Source organism: Entelurus aequoreus, linkage group LG11, assembly GCF_033978785.1.
Source record: "Entelurus aequoreus isolate RoL-2023_Sb linkage group LG11, RoL_Eaeq_v1.1, whole genome shotgun sequence".
Lineage (NCBI taxonomy): Eukaryota > Metazoa > Chordata > Actinopteri > Syngnathiformes > Syngnathidae > Entelurus > Entelurus aequoreus.
Genome location: NC_084741.1, coordinates 34,074,096 through 34,095,273, shown reverse-complemented (window position 1 = coordinate 34,095,273; position 21,178 = coordinate 34,074,096). Strand labels below are relative to the sequence as shown.

At 40.7% G+C, this 21,178-nt stretch overlaps 2 protein-coding genes across 8 annotated transcripts in view; one reads left to right on the top strand and one right to left on the bottom strand.

The window, feature by feature from the left end:
• Positions 1 to 7,910, bottom strand: part of LOC133660028 (fasciculation and elongation protein zeta-2-like) — a 31,240-nt gene extending 23,330 nt beyond the window's left edge. For all 4 annotated transcript variants that reach the window (XR_009827753.1, XR_009827752.1, XM_062063056.1 and 1 more), the window contains exons 1-3: positions 7,307 to 7,910; positions 401 to 512; positions 122 to 235 (exon numbers count right to left, since the gene is read on the bottom strand). Coding sequence is in view for 2 of the 4 variants with exons in the window: in XM_062063056.1 (XP_061919040.1) it covers positions 122 to 235; positions 401 to 512; positions 7,307 to 7,692 (612 nt within the window). In the remaining 2 variants the exon portion in view is untranslated. The remainder of the gene's footprint in view (positions 1 to 121; positions 236 to 400; positions 513 to 7,306) is intronic.
• A 2,503-nt stretch (positions 7,911 to 10,413) lies between these two features.
• Positions 10,414 to 21,166, top strand: LOC133660027 (UBX domain-containing protein 11-like). 4 transcript variants are annotated; one of them, XM_062063054.1, is made up of 14 exons: positions 10,414 to 10,540; positions 12,022 to 12,062; positions 12,144 to 12,221; positions 16,764 to 16,864; positions 16,938 to 16,989; positions 17,056 to 17,129; positions 17,198 to 17,279; positions 17,346 to 17,563; positions 19,152 to 19,229; positions 19,305 to 19,407; positions 19,492 to 19,598; positions 19,674 to 19,747; positions 20,517 to 20,666; positions 20,739 to 21,166. In XM_062063054.1, the coding sequence occupies exons 1-14, from the start codon at positions 10,467 to 10,469 to the stop codon at positions 20,881 to 20,883; spliced, it is 1,377 nt and encodes a 458-aa protein (XP_061919038.1). In that variant the 5' UTR covers positions 10,414 to 10,466; the 3' UTR covers positions 20,884 to 21,166. The 4 variants fall into 4 exon arrangements, with proteins under 4 accessions (XP_061919038.1, XP_061919037.1, XP_061919036.1 ...); XM_062063053.1 differs by having other exon boundaries at positions 17,056 to 17,132; XM_062063052.1 differs by having other exon boundaries at positions 16,938 to 17,132; positions 20,541 to 20,666.
• Positions 21,167 to 21,178: the final 12 nt, after the last annotated feature.

Here is a 21,178-nt window from a genome sequence, read left to right as displayed (position 1 = left end):
ACACACAAACGCACGCACACACTCACGGGATCAGCGTAAATCCCTCTGGTTGAGTTAAGCTGCTGCATCATCTGCATTTTAAACAGCTCTGCCCAAGCTGGATGTTTACGTGTTGCCGTACCTGCTCAGCTGTGAAAAGAGGCTCCTCGCCGATGCACGAGACGATGATGGAGTGCATGTCCAACTGCTCCCTTAGCTCCTCGTCATCCGACTGCTCCGCCGTGACATCCCTCGTCTATCCCCAGCAGGGGGGGATTTAATCATAGCTTATTGCTGACTCCATTACAGTACATGGCTGAGATTTTGCAGATGAGCGAGAGAGATTTGGCGAGTGAATTGGTGGGATGGAGTAAAAGTGGGACACGCTGGGAGGAAAAGAGGGAGGGATGTAGTTACTGACCGCTTTCTTTTCCTCGCTGAATATAGATGGCATGTGGAGGGAGCGTGTGCGGGAATGGTCCCAGTCCAGAGGCATCACCTGCCCGAAGCTTTTGGTTAAGGCGGTCCAGATCCTGTGGGTTCATGAGAAGGACACTACATTAGGCACACCACTAATACTGTATACCATCTGACCATCCATCCATTTTCTAACACTTGTCCCTTTCAGGGGCTGGAGCCTGTCCCAGTATTCATTTAATGCAATTAAATACCTCCAAGTGTGAATGCTTGTTTGTTTGAGACATTCGACCAAATCACTGAGATTTGCTTTTGTAACCTTTAAAAATGATCTTTTTTCAACTTATATCTGACAATGCAGTTGTCCCTCGCCACATCGCACATCACCACATCGCAATGTTTTTGGGGATATATATTTTTAAAGTATATTCTACAATGTTTTGGTCCTAGATTAAGCATTTTCAAGCATACAAATGACCAGTGTTGGGACTAACGCGTTACTTTGTAACGCGTTACTGTAACGCCGTTAGTTTCGGCGGTAACTAGTAATCTAACGCGTTATTTTTTATATTCAGTAACTCAGTTACCGTTACTACATGATGCGTTACTGTGTTATTTTACGTTACTTTTAATGTAGTATAAAGTGTGTTAGTGTCGTAGTTCTGATTCTTCTTGTGTCACAAACCGTAGAAGAGAGACCTGCGCTCTGTGTGTGTGTCTGAGTGTGGGGGGAGAGATAGGAGAGGGGCGGGGGCGTGTCTGATCATGGCGGAGCTGCAGTCGAGTTTGTTAACATGGAGATATTTTCTAATTTTCACTACTTTTCTTTTGTCGAGCACAAAGAAAATAACATTTTTGTTAAATGTAAATTGTGCTTTGGATCAAAGATCCCATCTACTGCCCAAAACAGCAATTCAAATCTGCTGAAACAAGCTACATAAGCAACATGCTTCGACGTAGCTAGTAAAGAGAGACAGAGACTCCGATGCCACTTTCCCTCCACCACTTAAGGATTAACTCTGCCTCTGCTCATCATTCAGCACTGAAGGTACACACTCTGTCAATCAATGTTCCCTCTAATTGTTCATGTGTGAGCAAACGCAAAAACTCCCTGAGCATTGAGTGGAGCCCATGTGAGCAACATCAGACGTGCACACTGTGGCTACACCAGCAGCACACCTGTCCCAAACCTGACTAAATAACAACTTCAATCTCCATCCATCCATCCATTTTTTACCGCTTGTCCCTTTCGGGGTCGCTGGAGCCTATCTCAGCTGCATTCGGGCGGGAAGCGGGGTACACCCTGGACAAGTCCCCACCCATCACAGGGCCAACACAGATAGACAGACCACACTCACACTCACATTCACACACTAGGGCCAGTTTAGTGTTGCCAATCAACCTATCCCCAAGTGCATGTTTTTGGAGGTAGGAGGAAGCCGGAGTACCCGGGCCTTTCTTGCTTTACAGCTATGTTGTTATTATGCTGTTTGTTACTTATGTATGTTATGTTGCAGCTATTTAAAATAGTTTTGTCAATTTGTTCTGGCCAGAAACAAATTGGCCTTTGTAACATATCTTTGTGTTTGTGTGTTGTATGTAGACCACATTGCTTAGCAGAGTTCAGTGATGCAAATGCATGTCAAGTTGATCAACACATTGTATTATTCTCCAGTGCAATAACAGTACTGAAATGAAGGCTAAAAGGGCATTCATGGAAGCTTTAAAAAAAAGAAGAAAAAAAGAAGTAACTAAATAATTACTTTTCAAAGTAACGCATTACTTTTTGGTGTAAGTAACTGAGTTAGTAATTGAGTTACTTTTGAAATGAAGTAACTAGTAACTATAACGAGTTACTGGTTTTCAGTAACTAACCCAACACTGCAAATGACTAAATAAACCAAAAATATCAATACTACAATGGCATATACAGAAAAATATATCAGTGAATGATCTTAATGATGCAACTTCCTGTATTAGCATAACAGGACTGAGTGAGAACTCAGGGACACGACTCTTTCTTTTATTTTTTAAGAAAATGCATATAAAGTATTGGTAGGATAAGGAGTACATAAAAATATAACATTTCTAAATGACTTAAAGAGCTCATTTCATGTTTTTTTTCTACATTATAACGCTTTCAGTCTACATAAAATGTAATTGTGGTTCTTTGGTCAAAATGTTTTACAGACCATCTTCAAGCCGCTATTTGGCTGTCTCTTCAGTCTTATTTACGTGCCTCCACTTTGACTATGTCTTCTTTCCGTCTGCCATAGGTTGATTGGCAACACTAAATTGGCCCTAGTGTGTGAATGTGAGCGTGAATGTTGTCTGTCTATCTGTGTTGGCCCTGGGATGAGCTGGCGACTTGTCCAGGGTGTACCCCGCCTTCCGCCCGAGTGCAGCTGGGATAGGCTCCAGCACCCCCGCGACCCCAAGAGGGACAAGCGGTAGAAAATGGATGGATGGATGTTGTAGCTTTTACCGCTCCCCTATGGTGTCTATACTGACAGATATAAGTTAGAACTATACACTACTTTTTTTTTTTTTTTAGAAACAGCGCAGGATGCATATGAATGTACGAGCCAGTCTGCCCCAAAACAAGGGAATAGAGAAAAATAAGATATTTATTGACCACAGCGTCAGACTACAATTGCGAACTCGCGCAAAGCACTTAGGGTAAATATATACCATTCATGGGTAATCTGCATGCTGACGTCTGCTGCTGACAGCAAATTCCTAACGGCTTGTTTGGAGGAAGTACGAAGGAAGGCAAGATCATTTTATAAATATCTACGACCATGCCATCATGGTTTGAGTTCATATTTTTGGGACTTGTGCAGATTCTGTTAGGAACTTGCATGGCTGCAGTTGTAGTGACCCCAAGATGCAGGAACCAGGAGAATGACAAGCAGGTAAGATGATTTTAATATACTCAAAAGAGAGAAGGAAACAGTCATGTACACAACAGAGGTTCTCAAACAATAAGCAATCCTCGAGCGCTGAGGAGCCGGCGAGGCAGGCATAAATAGAAGCCTGCCAATCAACAGCAGGTGAGGGGAAAACAGCGCTCAGGGAGACATGCAGGAAATGTAACAAAATGAGAGTGCTGACAAGAAATAAACACAAAACAAGGAAGCACAAACAGAGATGAAGTGACAGATCGTCACAGATTCCAAATACACAAAAGCAGGTACCGATGGGTAAGAACATTTGGTTTTGCATAATAGGTCGCTTTTCCATCCATCCATCCATCCATCTGCTTCCGCTTATCCGAGGTCGGGTCGCGGGGGCAGCAGCTTAAGCAGGGAAGCCCAGACTTCCCTCTCCCCAGCCACTTCGTCCAGCTCCTCCCGGGGGATCCCGAGGCGTTCCCAGGCCAGCCGGGAGACATATTCTTCCCAACGTGTCCTGGGTCTTCCCCGTGGCCTCCTACCGGTCGGACGTGCCCTAAACACCTCCCTAGGGAGGCGTTCGGGTGGCATCCTGACCAGATGCCCGAACCACCTCATCTGGCTCCTCTCGATGTGGAGGAGCAGCGGCTTTACTTTGAGCTCCCCCCGGATGGCAGAGCTTCTCACCCTATCTCTAAGGGAGAGCCCCGCCACCCGGCGGAGGAAAGTCATTTCGGCCGCTTGTACCCGTGATCTTGTCCTTTCGGTCATAACCCAAAGCTCATGACCATAGGTGAGGATGGGAACGTAGATCGACCGGTAAATTGAGAGCTTTGCCTTCCGGCTCAGCTCCTTCTTCACCACAACGGATCGATACAGCGTCCGCATTACTGAAGACGCCGCACCGATCCGCCTGTCGATCTCACGATCCACTCTTCCCTCACTCGTGAACAAGACTCTGAGGTACTTGAACTCCTCCACTTGGGGCAGGGTCTCCTCCGCAACCCGGAGGTGGCACTCCACCCTTTTCCGGGCGAGAACCATGGATTCGGACTTGGAGGTGCTGATTCTCATCCCAGTCGCTTCACACTCAGCTGCGAACCGATCCAGCGAGAGCTGAAGATCCTGGCCAGATGAAGCCATCAGGACCACATCATCTGCAAAAAGCAGAGACCTAATCCTGCAGCCACCAAACCAGATCCCCTCAACGCCTTGACTGCGCCTAGAAATTCTGTCCATAAAAGTTATGAACAGAATCGGTGACAAAGGGCAGCCTTGGCGGAGTCCAACTCTCACTGGAAACATGTCCGACTTACTGCCGGCAATGCGGACCAAACTCTGGCACTGATCATACAGGGAGCGGACTGCCACAATCAGACAGTCCGATACCCCATACTCTCTGAGCACTCCCCACAGGACTTCCCGAGGGACACGGTCGAATGCCTTCTCCAAGTCCACAAAACACATGTAGACTGGTTGGGCAAACTCCCATGCACCCTCAAGGACCCTGCCGAGAGTATAGAGCTGGTCCACAGTTCCACGACCAGGACGAAAACCACACTTTTCCTCCTGAATCCGAGGTTCGACTATCCGGCGTAGCCTCCTCTCCAGCACACCTGAATAGACCTTACCGGGAAGGCCGAGGAGTGTGATCCCACGATAGTTAGAACACACCCTCCGGTTCCCCTTCTTAAAGAGAGGAACCACCACCCCGGTCTGCCAATCCAGAGGTACCGCCCCCGATGTCCACGCGATGCTGCAGAGTCTTGTCAACCAAGACAGCCCCACAGCATCCAGAGCCTTAAGGAACTCTGGGCGGATCTCATCCACCCCCGGGGCCTTGCCACCGAGGAGCTTTTTAACTACCTCAGCAACCTCAGCCCCAGAAATAGGAGAGCCCACCACAGATTCCCCAGGCACTGCTTCCTCATAGGAAGACGTGTTGGTGGGATTGAGGAGGTCTTCGAAGTATTCCCTCCACCGATCCACAACATCCGCAGTCGAGGTCAGCAGAACACCATCCTCACCATACACGGTGTTGATAGTGCACTGCTTCCCCTTCCTGAGGCGGCGATGGTGGTCCAGAATCGCTTCGAAGCCGTCCGGAAGTCGTTTTCCATGGCTTCCCCGAACTCCTCCCATGTCCGAGTTTTTTCCTCCGCGACCGCCGAAGCCGCACACCGCTTCGCCTGTCGGTACCTGTCCGCTGCCTCAGGAGCCAAAAGAACCCGATAGGACTCCTTCTTCAGCTTGACGGCATCCCTCACCGCCGGTGTCCACCAACGGGTTCAATCATTGTATTTCATTATCCACCCATCCATTTTCTACCGCTTGTCCCGTTCGGGGTCGCGTGGGGTGCTGGAGCCTATCTCAGCTGCATTCGGGCGGAAGGCGGGGTACACCCTGAACAAGTCGCCACCTCATCACAGGGCCAACACAGATAGACAGACAACATTCACACTCACATTCACACACTAGGGACCATTTAGTGTTGCCAATCAACCTATCCCCAGGTGCATGTCTTTGGAGGTGGGAGGAAGCCGGACTACCCGGAGGGAACCCACCCAGTCACGGGGAGAACATGCAAACTCCACACAGAAAGATCCCGAGCGCAGGATCGAACCCAGGACCTTCGTATTGTGAGGCAGACGCACTAACCCCTCTCACACCGTGCTGCCATTATTTCATTAACAATTTTAAGAAACTGGAATTGTTAACAAAATGCTATTTTTCAAGTGTGTACATTAGGGCTGTGAATCTTTGGGTGTCCCACGATTCGATTCAATATCGATTCTTGAGGTCACAATTCGATTCAAAATCGATTTTTTTTTCCAATTCAACACGATTCTCGATTCAAAAACGATTTTTTCCCGATTCAAAAGGATTCTCTATTCATTCAATACATAGGATTTCAGCAGGATCTACCCCATCTGCTGACATGCAAAGCAGAGTAGTAGATTTTTGTAAAAAGCTTTTAAAATTGTAAAGGACAATGTTTTATCAACTGATTGCAATAATGTACATTTGTTTTAACTATTAAATGAACCAAAAATATGACTTATTTTATCTTTGTGAAAATATTGGACACAGTGTGTTGTCAAGCTTATGAGATGCGATGCAAGTGTAAGCCACTGTGACACTATTGTTCTTTTTTTTTGTATATAAATGTCGTAATGATAATGTCAATGAGGGATTTTTAATCACTGTTATGTTGAAATTGTAACTAATATTGATACTGTTATTGATAATATTCATTTTTGTTTCACTACTTTTGGTTTGTTCTGTGTCGAAATGTCTAATGATAATGTCAATGAGGGATTTTTAATCACTGCTATGTTGAAATTGTAACTAATATTGATACTGTTGTTGATAATATTAATTTTTGTTTCACTACTTTTGGTTTGTTCTGTGTCGTGTTTGTGTCTCCTCTCAATTGCTCTGTTTATTGCAGTTCTGAGTGTTGCTGGGTCGGGTTTGGTTTTGGAATTGGATTGCATTGTTATGGTATTGCTGTGTATTGTTTTGTTGGATTGATTAATTTAAAAAATTAAAAGAAAATTTTAAAAAAAATGTTTTAAATTAAAAAAATAAAATACATTTTTTAAATATGAGAATCGATTCTGAATCGCACAACGTGAGAATCGCGATTCGAATTCGAATCGATTTTTTCCCACACCCTTAGTTTACATCGATCCATTTTCTACCGCTTGTCCCTTTCGGGGTCGCGGGGGGTTGCTGGAGCCTATCTCAGCATCAATATTTTAAATTGTTTTGAACATGCAATCAGATCATTGCGCAAGTCACTTTGTTTATCTTAGTTATGGGCCGCAAATGGCCCCCATGCGCCGCACCTTGGACACCATTTTAAGATTAAGGGTTTTTTTTCATTAAATAGCATCAATGCACTGAACAGGCAATATAAAAGACGTAGCAATTTGATTTCAACATGATCGAGACGATAGAAGACACAGGCCAATAACAACAACAACAACAACAACAACAACAACAACACTCACTCGTCCCCCTGTAGAAGCGTGTTCTGGCAGACGTCCGTCACTAAGTCGGCGTTGGCCGCCAATGTGCTCACATCCCCGAAGCAAAAGGACAAAGTCTCGTCGAAATGGTCCACCGGATCCTGCATGGACTTGCTTTCCCCGGGAGAAGTGCTGTTGCGTCCGTGCTCTAGAGGCTCCAGCCCGGCATCATCATCCTCAGTGCCATCGCTACCATCCAGGGGCAGCGTCGCAGCGGCGGACGCGCAGCTTTTCAGCGGCTGATCTGCTCCCACATTCGGCCAAGCGTCGTCCAAGCGAGCGGTGGGTGCCGCCATAGCCCACCCGGATCTGCCTAGTCGCGCCGGCTGGATGATGGATGTGCGGCTGGCATCCCCCACCTCCTCCATGCCGCCATGGGCCTGTCCGCTGCTGCTGAGGCTGCACACAGTCGACTATAATGGCCGATCCACAGTATCGCGCACAGTACGACACGGGATGAAGAATGCCGCCATCTTGTGCCCATATGACTTAATTGTGTTTCATCATTTTGATCAGATAAGCCCTTCAAGCTTTAAATGCGTTGCAGTACAGAAATGGCGCCGTCCTTTGGACAAAACAAGAACGGTCTACTATGCGTGGGTGGATCATTTGAAATATTGGATCTATACTGGATTGGAGTTTTCTTTCATAATAATACAATAATAATGTATTTTATTTTGAAGCACTTTTTTATAAGCAATAAACGTATAATTAATTTAACAAAAAAGCAATAAATACTACATTATCACCCATTCACTGAAAAAAGTGTTTTCTATGTTTTTGTTGCGTTGATATTATTATATTCATATATTGTTCTATTGTTTACAAAGTCAGAAAGCATTGAAAGCCTTGTTCCCTTTTTTTTAGTTGTTTTGTACGACTGAATTTATTTTCCCCAAAAATGTGTGTAGTAAAAAGTAACCATTTTGGGTTTATATTGTTACATTTTACATTATATTGTAATAAATGTATACTAAATTGTAAAGTTGTTGACATTATTTGCCAATTTTTTTGTAGTTATTATAATCATGGTCAACAAATTAAAGGCGAAATCACAAAATCTTTCAATGATAAAGTATCGGTATCAGCATGCTATACAGTAAAGATGCCAATGTTATCTATATTGGATTGGAGTTTTCTTTCATAATAATAAAATAATAATGTGATTTTAATAATGTATTTTATTTTAAAGCGCTTTTTTCATAAGCAATAAACGTATAATTAATTGAACAAAAAAGCAATAAATACTGCATTATCACACATTCACTGAAAAAAGGGTTTTCTATGTTTTTGTTGCGTTGATATTATTATATTCATATATTGTTCTATTGTTTACAAAGTCAGAAAGCATTGAAAGCCTTGTTCCCTTTTTTTTTAGTTGTTTTGTACGACTGAATTTATTTTCCCCAAAAATGTGGTTTATATTGTTACAATTTACATTATATTGTAATATATGTATACTAAATTGTAAAGTTGATAAAATTACTTGCCTAATTTTTTGTAGTTATTATAATCATGGTCAACAAATTAAAGGCGAAATCACTCAATGATAAAGTATCAGTATCAGTGTCAGCATATAGTGCTATGAGGCCAATGTTATCTATGTTGGGTTTGAGTTTTCTTTCGTAATAATAAAAAAATAATAATGTAATTTTAATAATGTATTTTATTTTGAAGCACTTTTCTCATAAGCAATACATGTATAATTAATTGAACAAAAAAAGCAATTAATACAGAATGATCACCCACGCACTGAAAAAAGTTGTTTTTATGTTATTGTTGCGTTGATATTATTATATTCATATATTGCTCTATTGTTTACAAACTCTTTTTTTAGTTATTTTATATGACTAAATGTATTTTTCTCAAAAATGTGTGTAATAAAAAGTAATCATTTGGTGTTTAGATTGTTACATTTTACATTATATTGTAATATATGTATACTAAATCGTAAAGTTTATATCATTGTTTGCCTAATTTTGTGTGGTTATCATGGTCAACAAATTAAAGGCGAAATCACAAAATCATTCAATGATAAAGTTTCGGTGTCAGCATAGTGCTATACAGTAAAGAGGCCAATGTTATCTATATTGGATTGGAGTTTTCTTTCATAATAATAAAATAGTAATAATGTCATTTTAATAACGTATTTTATTTTGAAGCACTTTTCTCATAAGCAATAAATGTATAATCAATTGAACAAAAAGTAATGAATACAGAATGATCACCCATGCACTAAAAAACTTTGTTTTTATGTTTTTGTTGCATTGATATTATTATATTCATATATTGTTGTATTGTGTACAAACTCTTTTTTTTAGTTATTTTGTACGACTGAATTTATTTTTCTCAAAAATGTGTGTAAAGTAATCATTTTGTGTTTATATTGTTACATTTTGCATAATATTGTAATATATGTATACTAAATTGTAAAGTTGATGACATTATTTGCCTATTTTTTTTGTAGTTATTATAATCATGGTCAACAAATTAAAGGCGAAATCACAAAATCATTCAATGATAAAGTATCGGTATCAGTATAGTGCTATACAATTTTTACTTAGTATCGAAGTAATCTAAAAATCTGCACTATCGCCCATCTCCACTATCCACACGTCCATGGTCAGTACATTTAGTATTTAGTTCTATTTTATGTTTTTCACCATATTTAATATATACATGAGAAATTATTCAAAGCCATTCTTGTTGTATGGACATACTGCAACCCTATTTTGGCTTTTTCTTATTAGTTTAAATTCAGGAGATATATTCCACTTTATTGTATTGTTGGCTTTAAAAATACAAATTACGAATATCAATGTGTGTAAAAATCGATGATAAAAGTGATTAAAAAAATAAAGATAAGATAAGATAAAAAATATATAGCGGCGCGTGAAGAGATGGTTCTGTGTTGCTGTTGGCTTTTATTTGTGTAAATTCAGGAGATTACATTCCACTTTATTGTAGTTGACTTTAAGAAAATAAGTCGTGAATGATAATAACATTTATAAAAAATAGATTTGTAAAAATAAACCCAAAAATATATATAGTAGCGTGTGATGAGAGGTTAGTACTTCCGGGTTCGGTGTTGCTGTTGGTAACAGACGCCAAACATCGTTAAAAAAAACCTCACAGTGCAGTCATGAGTTCGCCTTTATCGATGTTAAAGAAAACTAGACGCGCTCCACTCCAATGTGAAAGTGAAAATGCCAGACGGTGAGTAAATAAAAAGACTTGCCAAAGCTAACATATTTACAATCCGTAGATGCTACGAGCGCCAAGAGACTTCCGGGAAAATAGGTCACTTGTCCTGATTGTTTTTACCCCATCACAGTAAAAGCAAAAATAGTAACTGCAGTATTCTTAAATTATGTATATTTAGCAAATGATTTCACACAGGTTTATGGTGAAGTGCTAATCTGAAAATATTACATCATAACAATTGCATTTCACACCATTTGGTATAAGGTGAAAACATCAGTGTTTTTCAACCTTTTTTGAGCCGAGGCACATTTTTTGTGTTGAAAAAATCCGGAGGCACACCACCAGCAGAAATCATTCACAAATGAAACTCAGCAGCCAATATTGACAGTAAAAAGTCGTTGTCGCAATTGTTGGATATGATTTAAAACCAAAACCAACCATGAATCAGAACCACTATAGCTCTTGTCTCAAAGTAGGTGTACTGTCACGACCTGTCACATCACGCCGTGACTTATTTTGAGTTTTTTGCTGTTTTCCTGTGTGTGGTGTTTTAGTTCTTGTCTTGCGCTCCTATTTTGGTGGCTTTTCCCGTTTTGTTGGTGTTTCCCTGTAGCAGTTTCATGTCTTCTTTTGAGCGCTATTCTCTGCATCTGCTTTGTTTGAGCAATCAAGACTATTTCAGTTGTGTGGATGCTATACTTCTTTGTGGGGACATTGTTGATTGTCATGTCATGTACGGATGTACTTTGTGGACGCCGTCTTTGCTCCACACGCTGTAAGTCTTTGCTGTCGTCCAGCAGTCTGTTTTTGTTTACAAAGTAGCCAGTTCAGTTTTAGTTTCGTACTTCAAAGCCGCTTTAAAGTTAAAGTTAAAGTTAAAATTAAAGTACCAATGATTGTCACACACACACTAGGTGTGGCGAAATTATTCTCTGCATTTGACCCATCACCCTTGATCACCCCCTGGGAGGTGAGGGGAGCAGTGAGAAGCTTTAATGCCTTTTCTTAGGCACACTCACCTTTTGTTTATTTTTGGTTTAAGCATTAGATACTTTTTTACCTGCATGTTGCCTCCCACTGTCGTCTGCATATTGTGATCATGACAAACCATCATCGTCTTACACAATGTGTTCCCGACATCTACAAAGCAATTACCTACCGGTTGCCACCTACTGATATGGAAGAGTATTACACGGTTATGCTGCCGAGCTCTAGACAGCACTGACACTCAACAACAGCACTTTATTTGCAGACAACAATAACTGGATTGCAAAAAATATTTGTAACCCATTTAGGTGAATATATAATCTCCCATGGCACACCAGACTGTATCTCACGACACACTGGTTGAAAAACACTGGTCTACAGCATATTCCACAGAAGTGTTTTGAAAAGCAGGTTCATGTTGAATGTCCCACCTGCAATTCAACTGCAGTGAGTTTTATTATGACAAGTCGGACACATTGATTGTTTGAAGTGTCTTTGACCTCTAGGGGCCAAAATCAAAGGCCTTTCAGGGAGCCTGTATCACCAGGTAATTACGCTGCAGGTCACACACCATCACAAAATGCACCGCAGATTCATGGACTCTTTTGTTCCTATTCAACATTTCAAGGTAATCCAAGTCTTGCTGTGGCCAGTCCCACTCAACCCAGTGATGTTGACACAACCAGTTCAAAAACACAAATCAAAGGTAAGAAAAAAACAATCAGATGTGTTTTAATAGAAGAGCTGTATTTGGAATGTAATGGTCTTAGTTTTTATATACAGCAAAATATTAGAGACAGCTATGATGCAGTGCAGGTTTATCCAGCGCTTTTGTTGGAAAACCGTACGCTGAAAGAATACTGGATGTTAAACAATAAGGTTCCAAATAGCTTTCATTGTGTCACATCGTCAGCTGATGCTCATTCGGCAAAGGGACCAAAGGACCCCCCACCCCTAATTTAATGAGTCTTTTAGAGTTTTTATCCCATAAGAAATGAATTAGTGTGTGGAGTTTGCATGTTCTCCTTGTGACTGCGTGGGTTCCCCTCCGGGTACTCCGGCTTCCTCCCACCTCCAAAGACATGCACCTTGGCAACACTGATGTAAACACTTGAAAAATAGCATTTTGTTAACAATTCCAGTTTCCTAAAATTGTTAATGAAATAATGGCAGCGCGGTGGAAGAGGGATTAGTGCGTCTGCATCACAATACGAAGGTCCTGGGTTTGATCCTGCGCTCGGGATCTTTCTGTGTGGAGTTTGCATGTTCTCCCCTAGACTGCGTGGGTTCCCTCCAGGTACTCCGGCTTCCTCCCACTTCCAAAGACATGCACCTTGGCAACACTAAATTGGCCCTAGTGTGTGAATGTGAGTGTGAATGTTGTCTGTCTATCTGTGTTGGCCCTGTGATGAGGTGGCAACGTGTCCAGGGTGTACCCCGCCTACTGCCCGAATGCAGCTGAGATAGGCTCCAGCACCCCCCGCAACCCCGAAAGGGACAAGCGGTAGAAAATGGATGGATGTATAGTTTCAGGCCCAAACTTAGACTTAGACAAACTTTATTGATCCACAAGGGAAATTGTTCCACACAGTAGCTCAGTTACAAAGGATGGAAAGGGCAAGGATGGAAAGGATAATACTGGTATACAGTAGACAAAAAATGTACCATAATAGCAATATAAAACATAACATATACTATGTAATATTTACATTTTGTATATACAGTATAAAATATATACAGATATATTATATTATTATATTATATTTTTATATAATATTATATATTATATATTATATTTTTATATAATTATTTTTTAAATAAATGTTTGACAGAACTCATTTCTAATCAAAGTTAACATTTTCTTAACACTGCATAAGCACTTGTCTTATTTAAAACTGAATCATCAGTAGACATGGTGAAGGGTGTGGATTAATAAACTCTGCTTCTTCCTACTTCTTTTCGGGCATAATACATTCTGCAAATCTAACTATGTGATGTTCTTTAATGTAACTGGTTAAGTAGGGCTGCCCAAAAAAAATCTTGGTTCTTATTTAAGCCAATTCTATTAAACACTTTTTCAGGCCATCTCCACGCTTTCTTCCTGCGCATAAACGTAATATGTCAGTAGAGGGGCTTTTGCAAACTGTAACCTGTTTTGAAAAGGTTTCATTATCTCTTCTTTTCTTTTTTTTTTTTACCAAATAATATATTGTGAGAATCAGTTTGAATCCTGAATTGTTTCTGAATCGAATCGTCACCCCAAGAATCACAATCAAATTGTGAGTTGTTGTAAGATTCATATACCTATTGTTAAGTATGTCTGAAACTGGCCCCTAGTTCCCGCAGTCCATCCCTTCCGGGTGCCCGTCTTGGTTGGGGCCTGCTGGGTCTAGTCCCCGCGTCTTTTGTGGTAGCTTGGTGCTGCAAGGTATTCCGAGGTGCTGCAAGTCGGCCAGCTGCTGGGGTAATGACCTTGTGTGTCAGCGTGTCTGTGATCTTCTTTTAATTCTCTTTTTTATATGTATATATATTATTATTTTTAATATATATTTTATTATTATTATATTTATTTTTTATTTTTCAACCAGCTACCGCCCTGTCGAATCACCCCCCTGAGGGAGGGATTCGACAGGGCGGTTGCTGGTTGTTCCATCACCATTGTTGGGGTCCCTGTGGGTGGGGTGCGTGGTTCCCGTGGCCCCGTGCTGGGCGGTCCTGCGGCGGCCGACTTGGGTGGGGTGGCCTGGGGAGGGCCGCGCCGTGCTCTCCGGGGTGTGGGGGGGTGGGCTCGTGGGGGCCCGGTTGCTGGTGGGGCGGGGGCGGTCTTCCTGTCCGGTTGCAGGGAGTCTCTGGGCCCCTCGGGCGGGGCGTCCCGCCTTTCTGCCCGTGTGGGGTGTGGTCTCTCGCTGGCTTGAGGTCTGGCTGTCCCTTGCTTCTCCCGTGCCTTGTCCTCTGCCGTGCGCGTCTGTCTGTGGCCTGCTCCTGGCTCTTCCGGGCGGCACGGTGGGCCGGGCTCTGGGGTTCCTGTCGCTGGCCAGCCTGGCTGCGTGGGGCCGGTGGTCCCTTGTTCCCTGGGCACCACACCTACTGTTTGTGGTTTGGGCTCTCTGGGTGGCTGGGGCCGTACTCTGGCTCCCACACACACTGGGAATCAAATATATTGTACATACAAATACACATATATACTCACATACACACCGTTATTCATACATACATAGGTACCTACGCTCACACATACATACACAAATACAGTACATAACTACATACTCAAAGTTCGTACAGCCACACACACATTCACTGTACAAACATACATATATCCATACTGTATATACATTCACTGTACAAACATACATATACACATACTGTACATCCATCCATCCATTTTCTACCGCTTGTCCCTTTTGGGGTCGCGGGGGTGCTGGAGCCTATCTCAGCTGCATTCGGGCAGAAGGCGGTGTACACCCTGGACAAGTCGCCACCTCATCACAGGGCCAACACAGATAGACAGACCACACTCACACTCACATTCACACACTAGGGCCAGTTTAGTGTTGCCAATCAACCTATCCCCAAGTGCATGTTTTTGGAGGTAGGAGGAAGCCGGAGTACCCGGAGGGAACCCACGCAGTCACGGAGAGAACATGCAAACTCCACACAGAAAGATCCCGAGCCCGGGATTGAACTCAGGACTACTCAGGACCTTTGTATTGTGAGGCATATGCACTAACTACATATACAAGTAAATATACATACATACATTCATGCGTATAATCATGTTTCATTAAACATAAATTAACGTTGTTACCCTAAGGTAAACTGGGTTACACATGGCACACTGACAAAGCTTAACCTATTGTTATTATAACAATCTACAAGGTTAATATAGCTGGCTTCTTTTTCTTCCCCTCCATTTTTCTGCTTTCTTTTGTATCTCTAGTTATCATTACATATATGTATTGTTGCATTTGAACAACTGTATTGTTGATAATATAGGTAAATTATTGGTGTTATTCTTTATCAATAGCGCTATTTCTATTGGTATATGTATTGCTCCATTTGTAGTGTAATAATGGTCATTGTCATTTCTGTATTATTATTTATTTCACTAACTGCTTCTTTGCTATCACTTTTACCATCATGTTTGTACATATCGTATTTGCTGATGTTGCTCTATTGTTGTTGTTGTTGTTGTTATTGTTGTGTTTGCTGTTGTTGTTTTTGTCTCCCTGTCTTATCCCCCTCTTGTCCCCACAATTCCCCCCTCTGTCTTCCTTTTTTTCTCTTTCTATCCCCTCCTGCTCCGGCCCGGCTGCACCAAATGATAATATAAATACATTTATTTAAATCAAATACAAATAAGACAACAAGAGAAGTATCCCACACTTCTCTTTTGTAAAGCAAATTTGTACGGCCGATATGGGCATCTACATCAACTATATGATTTGCCTGAGAAGATGGACAGGACAAAAAAAAAAAAAAAGTATGTCTGAAACAAATAAAATATATTATACCATTTTCTGACATCATTATAGTGGTTAGACTTCCCATTTTTGTTGGATATTTAAAGCATATTTGTCCGGAACATTTTAGTTGAGCCTTAAATAGTACCACTTTTGACTTAGTTAAAGTTAAAGTTAAAGTACTAATGATTGTCACACACACTAGGTGTGGCGAAATTAATAGGACAGGGGTTCTTCAGGGCCAAACTTTTCCAGTACAGAGGGGCCCGCGGCCCACCAAAATATTAACACTGAATTGGTAATCTTACTCTTGATTTTAATCATATTTAATCATTAAATCTAACTTACTTACGGTTTACAACCTTGTCAAATGATATGAAACCATTAATTTAACACACAAATCTTAGGTTTAGGTCAAGCTAAATAAGTCCTAACCAAATATACTGTAAAAGTAGGGACTCATAAATAACTGACGGAAAATACATGTACTTACAATTATGTTGTGCTAAAATAAATTAACAACATTAATAACCAATATGTTTCTGAACTAAACTGTCAATAAAATGTAGGTGCAATCGAAAATTCTGCTTCACCCCCGTAGTTATAACTTTTGCGCTAAAGAAACTTCTCTATGACTTTAGCTCCAGACTTCTTCTGTTTGTTTGATATTGTCATTACTACCACAAGTGGTGAAAAAATGTATTACAACTTCCCTTTGGTTTACACTTCACACAGCGACTTGATTATGAGTGTGTATTAATGTGTACTACTCTACGGTTATACCTAAGGTGCTTCCTCAAGCGATGGTATGCTGATGTCTGCCATGATGCAGAGAATTACCTGGCTGGAGAGGAAGGTTAGAAGCCAGAAAGAAGAGATGGTGCAAAAGGTGAACTCTCACTTTCACCTGAAGAACCACAGAAATGTCTTACTCGTGTTACTATTTATTTATTCTTTGGAAGGAACACACAATTTCATTGTTGAAGGAGCAACTGAACGCTCACGAAAAGTCAGGTACTCAGCACTCAGGACTTTATGGAAGCATGAAGAAAACAGATTTGTTTATGATATTTGATTTAGAAAGTGGCAATGTTGAAAGCTGCTGCAGCCTTAAGAGAAAGTCCCAACAGCTGCAGCACCAAGTGGATGAAATGGTGGTGAGTTGTTTCCATCAAATAGTTCCCAATGTGTCATTTAGTCATTTATATTTTGCCGCCTACAGAGCTTCCTCAATGACTATGGTTTGATTTGGGTGGGGGACAAGAAGCAAGGTGATGCAGCAGCGCAAACAAGCTCACTTACAGGTACAGTTCTCTACCTGGTAACTAGCATTTGCCTTAAACATGCAGGGTGAATGATTCTCCTTACAGGGGACTCAGGGGCCAGGAATTTCCACTTGGATTTTGAGTTGGTGCTAAAGAGGATCAAGGAGCTGAATATCCTGGCAGGAGAGGGTGAATCATTCATACAATCCACACGCAGGGGGGCACAGTTGGCTCGGAAGGATCCTGTGCAACTGAGGCTCTACAAAAATGGCATTGTAATGTTTGAAGGACCTTTCCGATCCTACCAGGAGGACAGCACCCAGGTACTCAAGACTGGTCTTGGCGGAGCGACATAACAACTTTGGAATCTTTTTTTTAGAGCTGTCAAATTTAATGAGTCACAAAAAATATTGCAGTCATCATGTATATATGCAGATCAATCACCCACTGAATTTTTATTTTAACTTTACCTTATCTGATCAGGACACAGACTTTAGATAAAACTGTTACCAAGTTCTGAGCAAATTAATTACATATATTTAGTAAAACATAAAAAACATACAACTCTGTCTGTGTCAAAATATTGTGGTTAGTTATGGTATGCGAGCAAGTAATTTACTGTGATTAATCATGATTTATCAAAATTCAAGCGTGATTAATTGATTTAAAAAATATATAACTCGACAGCACTAATTTTAGAATTTAGATTTTAGACCCTGTAAAAAAGTGCACAGTAGCATCATAAGTAGCATCATTTGTCCCATAAATATGTGCACACGCCTGAATGCAGCTGCGATAGGCTACACCCAAACCCCCCGCCCCACCCCCACCTCTTTGCACTTTCAGACAAAAAATATCGACCAGTAGTCCTCTGCTTCTCTGGTCAAAGTACCACAGACAAGTGGTGTTGTTAGGATCGGCCCACTGACTTTGACGGCTGAGTTTGAAAGACAAAATAAATCCATGAAGTGCTGATACACAAGTTCATGAAATAATCAAGTTATCAAATAATTTATTAAATCGTGAAATAATTATTCCAATCAAGCAATAACTGAACATTAAGTCATGAAATAATTAAATCACAAAACAAATTAAATCATGAAATAATTAAATAAATTATTCACCTGTGAATTAAATAAATCATAAAATCATGAAATAATTAATCAAATCAAAAACTAATAAATGATTAAATAATCAAATTTAATTTTACATTATGATGAATGTAACAATTCAATAATTGGAACCATTCTGCATCCATTGCAACTGGTCACCCAGGGAAGAGGTCCCCACATCTGCAGCCCTTTTCCAAGGTTTCTTCTTTTTCCAATCTTGGGCTTTTGGAGTTTTTTCTTGCTCCAATGTGAGTTCAAATCTGAGGTTGTCGTTGTGGCTTGTGAAGCCCTCTGAGGTGTTTGTGATTAAGGGCTATATATGATTGATGGAAATAAATTAATGACACATTTAAATGGCACTTTCATGTATCTAATTCTAATTATGAGTATTTAATGAGACATTAAGTATTTATTTAAGAATGTATTTATTGAATTTTGTCCCATTTGATCCTGCATACGTTAGTAGCTAAACTTTGCCAAATCCTTATTATTATCTGACAACAAACAAAGCCAATGCGTGTTTGTGTGTTGCGAAGGATGTAGTTTACGTCATTATGTGCTCAAAGCCCGAAGAGAATGCTTACAACACTTTGGAAAGTTAGCGCCCTCTAGGCATTCATGCATGTAAAGTTTGCGAATAGCCACTTTAATCTTGCATTATAAATTTAACAATCTCCAAGTCTTCCCATCAAATCACCTGACATGAAGTGGACTAAGAGAATTATTTTCAAGGATGTTTAACATATGAAAATGAAAACGTTGCAAAAGCACTTTTTCGTTTTTTTGGTTGTCTTTCCAGCAATGCATGCAGGATTTTATGGAGGGATATTTTCCATCTGAGCTTCAAAGCAGATATCCAGATGGTGTGCCTTTTGAGGTAGTGCACCCATCCCTCGGCCGCACTTTATGCTAACACATCATTGTTCACCTTCTTTACCTTTTCTTTCATAAGGTCCATGACAGACGAGACGAGGAGTTTGTCCCCAGACGCCCATGGAAGACATTTCCTGGTAAAGGACAGACTGTATGCGAGACAAAAGAGGCGTCATCTTGGGGTTTGTTCTACAATGTGCACTCTTTAAAAAAATTAATAGTTTCGAAATTATTTATGAGCAAGCGTATGTCTTATTGTCTCACAGGTATGAAGGCATTAAGCACAAACCAGTTCCTGAAAAGGCTGCCCACATTTGTGGTAAAGGCGGGTCGAGTGATTGACGTCAGGGACTCAGTGTGCAGAATCTTACAAGTAATATTTGCTTTTCAGTCTGGTCATTACTGTCAGTAATTGTGCTGATCATACAGAATGTAATATTTCTTCTAGGGTTCATCTAACATCTGCAACAGCAACTCAGTGATCCTCGTGGACACACCAGCAGTGCAAGCAAACAAGGACAGGTATTCATCAGGTTATAAAATAATATATACTGTACATATAGTCAAACGTACGGCCTGAGAGCCGGATCAGGCCCGCAAACAGGTTTTATACGACCCGCGAGATGAGTTTGCTAAGTATAAGAATTTACCTAAAAGTTTTGAATGAAAGAAACAGCTGTTCTAAATGTGTCCATTGGATGTCGCAATAGCAATTTGTTGTATCTTTGTAGATACAAAACAAACCACATGATGTTAGTACATCAGTCAAGGAAAATTATCAAGCTACATAAATAACATACTGTAATTTGATTTTGATAAAAAAAAATGTATCTTGATGGATTGAAAATTAACACCAATGAGTTGACTGATGAACATTATCACATAATTTATTCAGAAAATATAAATAACAACAAATAAAGATAGAATACTATTAACCGCAACATGTAAGTGTAAAAAAACAACAACAACGATAACATTATGATTTGTCCAGTTTCAGAATGTGCTTGTTCTATTTTTAAACAAAGAAAACAATCTGAAGTTATATTTTTAAGTTATCATGCCGTGATTTTACCAGTCCGCCCCACTTTGGAGTAGATTTTTCTCCATGTGGCCCCCAATCTAAAATGACTTTGACACCCCTGCTCTAAATGGTCATACTGTATGCGCAGATGTGAGTGTATGGTTGTGACTCATGAGTAAAGTCAAGGGTGTACCCCGTTTCTCACTCAAAGTAGGCTGGGATAAGCTCAAGCTCATTTGTGATGATCATAAATCTTGTCACTTTCCTGAGGCTGACGACACCCACCTCTGACAGACCTTCTTCTGGCCATAAAATCGTCACGCTCAAGGTGAAGTCAGAAGATGGCAATTGCACGTACCTCCTAAAAATGGGCCTTAACGAGACCGTGGGTCACCTACGGCAACACCTGGACTCACAGAGGTGAGATGTAGATCCTCACACACTACTTGTTATTTAACCAGCTCGTGATTGTCTCTATTTGTTGCGTTACAGGGGTCATGACCTGGCTGGCTATGACATCATCAGCGCGTACCCTCAGCATCACTACGATGATGATTGCCAAACACTTAGGTCTTGTGGGCTCACAACCAATGTCACTCTTCTTCTGCGAGGAAGGAAAAGGGCAATTGATAGATAAATGCCTTATCTAATGATTAATAAGTGTGTTTGGTAGCCACAAAATATTTGTGTTTGTCAATGAAATAAAAAGACAGCCATTCAGGTATGGTTAAAGTAAAAGGCAGTTATTATTCTCTGACGATAACATTTTCCTTTTAATTTTAATTCAACGGGAAAACGCATAAAAAATGTATCAAATAAGTCCAAATAACCAAATAAAAGTAATATATCTTATTTTATAAAGAAATTATACAGTGATCATACCAGAAGACAGATCAGAAAGATACATTTGATATAGTCCTGTCAAAAGACTG

Excerpts from the sequence above, each read along its gene's own strand:
- LOC133660027 (XM_062063051.1), top strand. The coding sequence starts at position 10,467 with ATGAGTTCGCCTTTATCGATGTTAAAGAAAACTAGACGCGCTCCACTC. Across the intron at positions 12,063-12,143 it reads CAGGGAGCCTGTATCACCAG|GTAATCCAAGTCTTGCTGTG; the intron begins GTAATTACGCTG and ends CAACATTTCAAG. Across the intron at positions 12,222-16,763 it reads TTCAAAAACACAAATCAAAG|GTGCTTCCTCAAGCGATGGT; the intron begins GTAAGAAAAAAA and ends GTTATACCTAAG.